The 12,072-nt window shown below is 42.7% G+C and overlaps 1 protein-coding gene across 5 annotated transcripts in view; it reads right to left on the bottom strand.

Moving 5' to 3' along the window:
• Positions 1 to 12,072, bottom strand: part of ARHGAP6 (Rho GTPase activating protein 6) — a 511,877-nt gene that overhangs the window by 31,075 nt on the left and 468,730 nt on the right. For all 5 annotated transcript variants that reach the window (XM_070464131.1, XM_070464130.1, XM_020911576.2 and 2 more), the window contains exons 6-9: positions 11,685 to 11,740; positions 8,666 to 8,816; positions 7,573 to 7,721; positions 835 to 1,014 (exon numbers count right to left, since the gene is read on the bottom strand). In XM_070464131.1, coding sequence (XP_070320232.1) covers positions 835 to 1,014; positions 7,573 to 7,721; positions 8,666 to 8,816; positions 11,685 to 11,740 — 536 coding nt within the window. The remainder of the gene's footprint in view (positions 1 to 834; positions 1,015 to 7,572; positions 7,722 to 8,665; positions 8,817 to 11,684; positions 11,741 to 12,072) is intronic.

Genomic DNA, 12,072 nt, shown 5'->3' with positions numbered 1-12,072 from the left:
AAATGTATGAAGAACCATCAAGAAGATTCCTGCAAATTTTGACATGTGCTACAAGTGGTGAATAGACACAGAAGAGAGTTGGCATTTGTTCGAATGATCCAAGGGAAGTGGGAGCTAGCAATGCAGTTTTTCTGAAGGAAAACAGGAACCAGTAATTCAATACAAATCAAAAAAATATTTACTGAGTGCCTGCCAGATGGAGAGCCTTCCAGAATTGTACAGAGGATACAGAGAGGAGATAACAAGGGCACAGCCTGTGTTTTAAATGCATTTATAATCTACTGGGGGAAATAGCCATACATGACTTCAACACAATGTTAAGATAAACAGCAATAGGAACAGTAATAGGTTCAAGGGACAGAGAAGTGACTTGGCACAGTGATGTGAGAAGGACACAGGGAAGAAAGGTCGAGCTTCATGCAGGAAGCAGAAGCTCCAGATTGACCTTGGAGGAGGGGCCACTGCTGAGGATGGTTATAAATACATGAATTCATGGGGGCCACATATAATTCCAAAAAGAAGTCTTTTTATCAATTTTGGGGGCAAGGACACTGCTATACAATTAATCAAATGACTCCAAAACATGACTATTGTTTAGGAGACAATGAAGTGAAATTTTAATTTGGATATGTTTGTTTAAACCTGGAATCATAAACTTACAGTGATGTCATAGGTATGTACATATCTATTCCTATTGAAATTGCCTGGCTTCCAGTGAATTCAGTCAATGACCAGTACTATGAGCCAAAAGGTGGTGTGCCTGTTTCATTATGCCACCAAAAGGCAATCAAAAGGCAGCTTACTGAGATGTCCTGCCAAACACGGGACACTCACCATGAACAGGGCTTCATAATTTTCAATCATTTTCTGCACCACAGCAATGATGGCTGTGCTCTCTTCAGCGCGGGCCGAACTCTGGACTGAGAACTCTTTGTCTGATGACTTCTGCTTGTGCAGCAGGTTGGGTCCAAATATGGTGGCCAAGTTTAGAGATGTCATTTTGTTCCCAGTGACCTACAGAAGCAGAGGATACAAGGATGGTTGTGATTTTTGTGTTTCAAAACACTGAGTGGTTAAATAATCAATAGAATCCTTTTACTTTCTCATTTTTTTTTTCCTGCAAGGACCACGTCATCTCTGTCAGAATCCATGAAGGGCATCATATTTTCCTTTTGCTTCATATCTTGAAGCATAGCTCAGTGGTCATCTTAATAGCATACTGAGTAAAATTTTAGAATGCTGTTTTTGTGAAACTGGTACTGTATAAAATTTCTATCCTGTCTGCTCTAAAAAAATATTGATGTTCATCCATTCAACTGACCATCTATCCATCCCTCTATCCCTTCATCCATGAACCCATCATCTCTTTATTACTCCATCGACTCAGTACCCACCATAGATAGGCATTTTTCATGGATTCTAATTACTCAAAAGTTTTTTTCAACAAAGATCACAAACCACTCCTTATTTTAAAGGGTTCACATTCTAGAGGAGAAAAGCAATTGATCAGTTACAAGTAGTCAAGAAGATCCCCTGGAGGAGGGGATGGCAACCCACTCCAGTATTCTTGCCTAAGAAATCCCATGGACAGAGGAGCCTGGCGGGCTACAGTCCATCCATGGGGTCAGAAAGAGTCAGACACAACTGAACTGACTGAGCACACACACACGAGGATAAAGTATGAAACTATCAACTCTGGAGGCCCCAGGGAAGACACTCCAAAGAGAAGGCAACATTTGCCCAAAACCTTGAAGGAGAATAGAGTTTGCCAGGCTGCAAAACAGAGGAGCTGGTGCAGGGGGCACCTTCACAGTGGTGAGAACACTGTGTGCAAAGACAGAAATAGATAAAATATGCCAAGGCACCCCAGGAAGCTCAGCGAGGCAGAGGGTGCTACAGGAAGGCCTGGTGAGGGCCAGGTGAAAGTCATTGTACGTGTCCCCTGGGGGGCAAACCTGCTCCTGGTTAAGTACCACTGATCTAGGCCAGTTATTTCTCCTGTTGAAATCAGCTGAAAACCTATAAATGCCCAGGTGAGGGTGGGAACTGCGGCTGCTTGGGGATGTTCCTTTGCCTGGGAAGGTCTGCACGGCCTTCGAGAAGCAGTTGGATGCAGAGCATAAAATTCAAACACAGAATCAGTTCCTGACTCACAGCTGAGATTCAGCCTCTGGAGTCCCCACCTTGTCCCATGGAGCCCTGACTAAGCGGATGGCTACCCGGCCCTGCAAGCCCAGCGTGGCACTTGCCTGTGTGGGTGCTCAGTAGCTCAGTCATGTCCGACTCTTTGCGACCCCATGGACTGTAGCCCACCAGGCTCCTCTGTCCATGGGATTCTCCAGGCAAGAATACTGGAGTGGGTTGCCATTCCCTTCTCCAGGGGATCTTCCCAATCCAGGGATCGAACCTGCGTCTCCTGCATTGGCAAGGTGGATTCTTTATCATTACCACTAAAGTAAAGATAAAGGGGTGCGTTATTTTTAGAAGGCGAGGCCGTTTTCAGGTTTGCCGCCAAGTGTAATGATTTCATGTGGTAAACACTGGGAACTTTTAAGAAATTGCCCTTTATGTACAACAGTTCAATTCCGTTTTTCCTTTGTTTCTTTTCATTGATATAAAACTTGACAAGTTTTCATGTTATTTTTCACTTCTCTTCCTGGAAACTCATGGCTGAGGATAAAACCAAATGTGCTCTATTTTCAAATTCATCCCTTTAGAACTCAGAGGCATTTGGAATGCTTCCCTTTTCCCTCTTAAAGTAATATCGGGGTTTTCTAATTAAAACAACAACAACAACAACACAGTCAAATAGAAGATTTTGTTTTCTTTGAAAAGAATGTTTAGTACAAGGACAATCCAGAACCCTGCTTCCACTTGCTCGCCTTCTCCTGGTGCTATTTTGGGAATACAACACAAACCCGCTGTTAAAATGCACCAAGATTCCAGCTGCAGACCACGCTGCTGTGGTTTGTTAACGCTTTTTTTTTTTTTTTGTTTTGGTTTTGTTTTACTTAATTGTCTTTTATTTTTTTTTCCACTTATTTTTATTAGTTGGAGGCTAATTACTTTACAACTTTGCAGTGGTTTTTGTCATACATTGAAATGAATTAGCCATGGATTTACATGTATTCCCCATCCCGGTCCCCCCTCCCACCTCCCTCTCCGCCCTATCCCTCTGGGTCTTCCCTGTTTATAATAGCTTAATTGTCTTTTAAACTGGAAAGGAGATTTGCTCACAGACGGCATCCACCTTTGTCCCGCGTGTTACAGCATCTCTCGTGCACACGCGCGCACGCTTGCCCCCATCACTTTTCTCTATGACTGGCTAATATAATGTGCACTTGGGCTTGCTCCGTTATTTATCAGAGAATTCAAGGAAAACATTTATCTCTAAATAAGCATCCTAGATCATTTCTGAGCCGTATATGAATAGCTCACATTTATTAAAAGTTCAGCATGTCAGTGAGGGAGAGAAGGATTGGGAGTTTGGGATTAGCAGAAGCAAACTTATAAATAGAATGGATAAACAACAGGTCCTACTGTAGAGCACAGGGAGATATATACAGTGAGTGCTCCTGTGTGCTCTGTCACTAACTTGTGTCCGACTCTTTTGTAACCTCATGGACTGTAGCCCGCCAGGCTCCTCTGTCCATGGGATTTTCCAGGCAAGAATACTGGAGTGGGTTGCCACTTCCTTCTCCAGGGAATCTTCCTGACTCAGGGATCGAATCCAGGTCTCCTGCACTGTAGGCAGATTCTTCACCATTTGAGCCACTGGGCAAGCCCTACTTGAGCCACTACCCTGTAATAAACCATCCTGGAAAAGAATATGAAAGAGAATGTACTTATATGACCAAATTACTTTGCTGCACAGCAGAAATAAACACAACACTATAAATCAGCTATACGTCAGTAAAATAGAAAACTTTTTCAAGTTTAGCACGTAGAGTCACTGGGCTAGGGGCTTTCCACAGACTGTTGTGATTCCTTCTCACTACTCACAAGACAAAGCCACTGCTGCCGTCATCCTTATTTTACAGACAAGGGAAGTGATGCACAGAGCCTGGTTCCAGGCAGTCTCTGCCCCTCACTCTTGCTGGCAAAGCCAGCATAGCGGGCACTTGGGAAAACTGGCTCCAAAACCCGGCCAGGGTGAGGATAGTTAGGTACTGACCCTGCTACAGATCCAAAGCCAAGCTTCCACTTCCTTGAGGCCTGTATCTCATGAAAGGCCCGTAATCCTGGCCTGTGTTAGTGGTCTGTAACTTCTTTTTGCCTCATAAGATTCTCTGAAGGACTGGCCACCAGCTATGAATCTTCTCACAAACACACAGTATACACTCACACCACATATTCCATGCCATGCCGGGGAGTTCTTAGAAACCTGAAAACCACTGCTCTAGACGTTTCCATGATGTTCCTGCAATATTCTCTCTAGAGGAAATGAAATCTTTCTTACATTTGGGAATTTCTCTTTTCCCCTAAGGAGCAAAGCAAATAGCAAACTGAACAAAATGGAATAAAGCAAAACAAACCCAAGATAGCAAAACATTTGATAAAATACCACTATTTTTGCCCCTAAAGCACTCATTTACTGGTCAATAATTTTTCTCGTGCCCTTCTTTTAGACATCTTTAAGATCCCATCAGTGATGCATGGGAATTTAAGCACCTATTAGAAAAGATATATTACATTCATCTTATAAAAGAGGAAGTTCAGGTCTCCCCCTACCCCGACTTTATTTTCCCTCCTCTTCCTCTGTTTTATAAAAACAATTTCATGTAGTAAGGTGCTAGCAGAGCCTGTGTGGGCCTCCAAGCTCCTTGACACTCTGCATCATTTTTCTTCCTTTTGCAATGCGTAATAACTGCCCCCACAGACAGGTAACACACCTAGCACAAACTAACAAACAGGTAAGAGCAAAAGTTGAAAACTGCTTTGTTTCTTGACTGTATTTTACAGTTGAATTTTTCTCTCACTCCAGTGTGCTCATTCTGAGTTCTCTACCTGCTCATACCAAACCAACTTACATCGTGAATTAAGAATCTCTCTCTCATTCCTCCTCCCTTGCCCTTCTTTTCTACCAGGAGGGGTTTCCAGCTAACTCCCATTCCTAGGCCATACTTCTGTGGCCTGCTTACTTAAGCCCTGCACACCCTTTGATATGGAGTTTCAATTCAATCTCCTCTGCAAAGCCATTCCTAACTTTTCTGGTCCATGTTCATCACTTCATCTCTGGAGTTCTGCAGTGACTCTGTGTTGAGATTTCTAATTCTATATTTGCCTTGTGTTTTTACCCCCTCCACCTTCTAGGATGCCATGGCATTCTGGGAATATGAATTAGGAAATTCCTGAACGATGCTCACTGGTTTAGAGGAACACAGAGTAAGTACTCAGAACATACATGATTCAGATACCAAGGCCACTCTCATATGGAAGCATTTATAATGTGAAGTGCTATTTTCCACATCGTTATTCCTATGAAACCTTCCTGACTCACTTTCTTCCTGTCTCAAACCAATCTACAACATAGATTATATCACCTTAGTCAAATCCTTCCAAAGATTCATGGCTTAAAAGAATCAACCACCTACCGCTGACAAAAGCATTCAGGACTCTGGGAACTTAGCCCAATTTCCTCTCAGACCTCATCAGTACTTTCCCATGATGCAGCCTCTAGTCCAAGATGGCTGTGTGGGCTACATCTTCCTGTAACTTCTGAACATTTCATGGAAGCAATGCTCTCCTCATATTTCCTCTGTCTCTCTAATTTTTGGTTACTGGTCCTTCATTTTGACTCAAGGTTTAGGTTAAGTGTGTCTAGAAAGCCTTGTCATCGCTTGCGTCCCGTACAACTTTGCTGTTACCAGCATATTTTTCTATGCCTTGTAATAAACTAGTTTTCTCAATGACTGTGCAGTACCAGTTGAAGAAGTTTTGTTTCCAAAGTTTAGGTAAGGAAATCCAGGTTTAGGAGGTTAACAGATTTGTCCAAGAACACAGAATCAGTGAGTTATAAAGCTACCAAGTGTTCACAGCCAGGGTGGGCTCCCCATGATTCCCGGGGAAGGGGGGACTTCCCAGGCGGCACTAGTGGTAAAGAACCTGCCTGCCAATGAAGGAGATGTAAGAGATGTGGGTTCAATCCCTGATCGGGAAGATCCCCTGGAGAAGGGCACGGCAATCCACTCCAGTATTCTTGCCTAGAGAATCCCATGGACAGAGGAGCCTGGTGGGGGCTACAGTCCATGGGGTCACAGAGAGTCGGACATGACTGAAGCGACTTAGCATGCACACATGCAAGGATGTTTTCTTTTCTTTGCCATAGGCAATGCAATCTTGTTCAGCATTTGGACTGAAAGAAAGTCTGAAAATGATTCTAAAAAGGCACAAGTGAGTTCCACTGGACATTTTGCTTTCCTCAATGCCTTCTCAATCACCTAAAACCTGACTTTCTTTGCACATAGTACTTAAGAAATGTCAGAGAGGCGTTTCATGTACCTAGGAACCCAGACAGGGCTCTGCCTTAACCCAATGATTAGGCAGATGATTCTATAGCTTATAGTCAATAAAGGCTGACACCCAGTCGGGTAATATAACTACTTAACAATTATGCGAATTACAGTATATCCAATGAAGAGCAGTGTCTGCTGAAGGAAGGTGTCAGTGTCATATTATGAAACCTGAAGCCAGCAGAGTTTCACTAATAACTGCTATGAAGATAAACAGCTAACTCAGGGAAGTTCCATTCTCACACTGATAGGGATGACGAGGATAAGAAAGGTAGAATTGCCTTTCTAGATTAAAGCGAAAAAAATTACATATGAGCATGGCCTTAGGGAAAGGAACCTGACAATTACAGAAATGAATCCATGACACAGCTGAGTTCTGCTTAATAGGATTTAAAATAGAAAGCTCCTGAGGTAAGTAAGCTTGGAATGTCTTTGGCCCCTTCTTATTGATTTACAATGCATGTTAGCATAGTGAACGGTCTGAGATCTCCTGGGGAATAAAAGGTCAGGGAGAAGTATGACTGCATGGTTTCAAAAAAGGGAAGCAGGTCTCTTGTTAAGGTTAAGATTAAATAAGTTGCTTGCTTAAAATTGAGGCCAGCATCTCTCCTTTGTTTAAGGGAGAAAGTGGAAAATACCTTGAAGCACCAAAGAACACCAGAGCCTAAGACCTCAGATTGGGGGCCAAGTCCAACAAGAACATTCCAGAGGCGTCCAGAGGACTGTGGAGAACCTGTCTTTAGCAGCTGATACCAGGTGGCACTGAGATGCATTGTTGTTTAGTCACTCGGTCGTGTCCAACTCTTTGTGACTGCATGGACTGTAGCCTGCCAGGCCCCTCTGTCCATGGGATTCTCCAGGCAAGAATATTGGAGTGGGTTGCCACACCCTCCTCCAGGAGATCTCCCTGACCCAGGGATTGAACCCACGTTTCCTGCATTGGCGGGTGGATTCTTTACTGCTGAGCCACCAGGGAAGCCGCCTTATTCTTTTTTAGCTCTCCCTTTCCAAACAGGAAAAAGGAAGAGGTGAGCATGCGTGGCAGCGGCGGGGTGCGCACCTCTTGGCCGTCCTTGCTGACGTTGTCCTCAGCGTGCCTGGCCACGATGGACAGGAACTGCAGCAGGCGGTGGAGCGTGTCGCAGTTGCAGGGAGGTAGCAGGTAGATGAGGAGTTGCAAGGTGCCCAGCTGTTCCTCTGGCTCCAGCACTGAGCAAGGCAAGAAAAGGGGCTCTGAGTAAGTCAAGGCGGAGGTCACACCCTTCCGGCTTAACTGTCTTCAGAAAGGGATTAACAAGGCAAGTCACCTTTCATTCCTGCTCCCCACCGTTGGGTTAGCAATTCTACAGTAAGGTTCTATGAGGGATAGAAAGATAAATGCGACCTGGGGAAATGTGACACCCACAGAAATCATTCTAATCCAGGGTAGAAAGGTAATGTCATTTCCCTTACTTTCTTCTTTTTCCTTCCCTTGGTGGAAATCCTCACATACTTTAGGGATCACAGCCCATTTACAAACCATGTGGGAATGTTCTAAAATCTGAGTTTCTAACAGATTGGAGGCCCTGGTCGGTTGAGCAGGACACAAGAGGTAGACTTTTTGTTGGCAATAAGCGAGACCCGGTGCAAAGTTGGGATCTTCTCTGTTGTGAGCCTGTCACCTGCAGCAGGAAGGAACGCATGGAGCCTCACAGAGTTCTGGCCACTTCCTCCTCCCGGTTGCCCTCCTGTTCTCCTTTGGGGATCTGTGCCTCTAGTCCTGAACCAGCCACATTGCAAGTCCTGGTCCTGGGCTCTACCTGGAATATTTCCCATCTCCCTTTCTCACTCTGGGTTCCAGAAATGCAAACTCATTTTTAGGCATGGACTCAATCCTCTCTGTTACTCCAAAGCATCAATTTGTAGCACTTTCTACTATCCTAGAGTCATTTGAAGGCATCCCCAATTTTTCTTGGCTACTTCCATTTGTTTCATGGCAACTTTCTTCCTGCCAATTCTCCCCAGGGTAAGTCTCACAAAATTCCCCCAATAGCCCGATCATTAGAGACAGATAAATCAGGTCAAAATAGCTATTAGGAAACATATGCACAAGGTTTTGATGAGTGAGTGGGGCATCCCAGTAAGACGTTCCTGCAGATGGCTGGATTACATACAGAGGGTGTTGATGAAAGCTGTGTACAGCTCCCTGGTGAGCAGGGGGTCTGGCATGTCCCTCAGGAACTCCTTCAACAAGGCAGCCACATCATGGACGCTGTGTTCCTCCTCCAGGGAGACATCAACCCCACGGTCAAACTCCTCACGTAGCTGGAAAGACAAGAGTCCAGTGGCAGTCTCGGAACAGCACACCTCAACATTCAGCACCCAGCGAAAGAAGTGCTGTGACATGCAGCCTCAAGGAGTGGGTTTACCCAGACCCCGGGAAGGAGAAGCAAACAACATGCGACCTTGATCTATAGCGTCTGTGCAAACCCAGTCCTGAATATATGAAGTGAAAGTGTTAGTTTCACAATATATATGTGTGTGTGTGTGTGTGTGTGTGTGTGTATGTACACACACATATATCATATATATATATATATATATATATATATATATAAATATATAGCCACCAGGGAAGCCCATATAAGCCCATATATATGTGTATATCTATAGCCACCTGGTGGCTCAGACTGTAAAGAATCTGCCTGCAATGCAGGAGACCCGGGTTCGATTCCTGGGTCAGGAAGACTCCCCTGGAGAAGGGAATGGCAACCCACTCCAGTATTTTTGCCTGGAGAATCCCATGGACAGAGGAGCCTGACAGGCTACAGTCCATGGGGTCACAAAGAGTCAGACACAACTGAGTGACTAACACTTTCACTTTCATATATATATACACATAGGAAATGAATTATTAAATACAAGTATCAGTGGGTTTACTGTTAATGACACAAGCAGCAGGGCTTGATAATGACACCCAGGAGGTGGGGAGGAAGAGCTAAGGGCTTAGGTCAACTCTAATTGTGGGAGGGAGGAATTAATCCATTGTATAGCAGTTTTGCATGTCAGCAATTTTACCACGTTGGAATTCTGACATTTTCCACAAATACTAGACAAGGAAGCAAAGAGATTTTTCTGCAAACAATGAAATTAAACACCCTGAGAAACCATTTGTTTCTCTGAGGCTTGAAGGGTGACAATAACTAAATAAAATCTGCCTTAGATTTGTCAAAGTAGCTTTATTAACATTTTCCAGGAAGATTGCCTGCCTTCATCATTATCGTCACTCCTTTAGCATTTATCACAGTAGGAAAACACAATAGCCAGAAGGAAGTCATAACTCTACACCCTACTTTCATCTCTGGCAGCTCAACTTCTCTTAGGTATTGTTCTCTGCTGTTAAAATAAGTTAGTGAGTTTATGAATCTGCTCTAGGCAGTAAACTTCTGTAAATGTTTATGTGCTTTGTCATTCATTCAAGAAGGATGTACTGCCCACCTGCTGTGTACCGGGGCCTTCTTAAAGGTCCTCAAAATATGGTGATGAGTCAAGAGGCAAAGCCCTTCCCCTCTTCCAGCTCTCAGACAGGTGATAAACTGGTAATCCCATCAATCACTAATTAGCTCTTAATACTATGACAATTGTTCTGAAGAAAAAGTGTAGGGGGTTATGAAGTGATATAGCAAGATCAAATGGTGAGGTGGAGCATACTTCATGCTTGAAATCTGACTACTTATTTTATATATATATATATATATATATATATATATATATATGTTTTTTTGGAGAGTCCGTAAGTAAATCTCCATGCAAAAGTTTTCCTTTGGGTGAATAAAGATATAACTGAGGAATAATGTCTGTCACTAGCCACCTCGCCACCTGATAAGAATACTGTCCTGAATGGCTCATCAATTCCAGACTACTCATCCTTAGCGTGCACCAGGCAGCCAGAACGAAGAAGGCTTCCACTGGCACCACTCCTATTCATGACCATTCAAACATACCATGTTTCTTTTCTGAGCGAGAACACACACACACATGCATGCGCACGCTGAAAGAAAGGATTGTAGAAAGAGCCTGATCTAAACTGTGTGCCTTGAATTAAATGTCTTTATCTCTCTAAGCCTCAGAAGTGGGTGAAAAGGGCTTGTCTCTCAGCTGGTGGGCGAATTCAGTGAGGTAACATTTTTAAAAATATTCTGCAGCTCTGCACAGGAGGCCTAAGAAATGTTACTATGCTATCTTCTTCCTGCTAGTCCTATTGTGAAATGTGAAATGTTGTTTAATAGTCTCTAAAGTGACTATTATAAATAAAACCAACCAACCAACCAAACAGAAAACATACTTCTTTTGAAAACCCCCTTTTGTCTGGACAAAAAAAAGACACAAGAAGGCATTCATTTCACTTAGTTTCAATAATATGAACAAATATCGTTTCTTCAGATTCATCCAACTAAAAATTATTTTCATTTGGCTTCATTTTTGAAGTGCTGGGTTCCTTACTTCTTTCTGTTGGAACCAACAGAGGGAAAATAATATTTTAATTTTCTTTTAGCCAACATATGAATTCTTTTCTCAAAGGAAGGTTTGTCTTTTATGAAGCTGTCATGAACACAGATATCTGCCTAATCATAGGAACCTGCTTCTGAAGCTCTAATTCCAAACTTCTTTTGCAAGAAATCTGGAAGTGCTGAAGGAAACTGAACGGTACGATCCCCACATGGAAGATGAACTGGGGAATCAATGGTTCCATGGAAAATTAATACAATTATTTTTGAGAAGTTAAAGCTATAAAAAGCTGCAGCATTTTCACAGAAGAGATATTAACAGGATTACTTATATTGCATTTTGGTAGAAATGAGTACTATATAATTGTTTTCTATTTATTTTCACTTACTGATCAGATACTCTCTGAATCTCCTGCATTTACAGTGTCAATAAAATGTTTATAAATTAGTTTTGTTTTGTTGTACATGCCATGGGCACGTCTAGACATTGTGCTTTCAATTGTATGATCCTAAATCTTTCTGAGCTTCTGAGTTCGCCTTTTACTTCTTGGGACTCAGTTATACCATAATCAGTAAATGCAGAAAAGATATTCAGAAATGAACTTGCATAAGCTCGAACTTTGCACAAGGTAATTCACCTAGAAGTCAAGTGAAATGTACAATATCATCTCCACTTTTCACTTACTTGTCTCACTCTCTTTTTTGAGCTTCCAACTCGGAATATCCCCACTGTCTGGAGGCCTGCAAATGAGGAAACAAAATCTTCAGTCCTGTTTTATGGTTTCAAACTGGAGCAAATCAAAATAGATATAAAACAAAATGCCAATACCACACTGCAACATGCAGTGTAATGGTGACTTGACAGCATGCATTAATGCTTATTTATGCCATGCTAGATTCACCAGGTAGGTACCTAGAAGTTAGCCCTGCTAGCACCAGGATCATTTTACATTAAACGCTTCTGATTAAATATTGTTCTTGTGATATTATTTATCTCCACACTTCCTCCATATGAAAAAAATAATGTAACATTTTCTTCATTATTCAGAAGAATTAAACATGAGTTTTCTATG

The sequence above is a fragment of the Odocoileus virginianus genome, unplaced genomic scaffold, assembly GCF_023699985.2.
Source record: "Odocoileus virginianus isolate 20LAN1187 ecotype Illinois unplaced genomic scaffold, Ovbor_1.2 Unplaced_Contig_16, whole genome shotgun sequence".
Taxonomy (NCBI): domain Eukaryota; kingdom Metazoa; phylum Chordata; class Mammalia; order Artiodactyla; family Cervidae; genus Odocoileus; species Odocoileus virginianus.
This window is presented reverse-complemented; position numbering and strand designations above follow the sequence as displayed.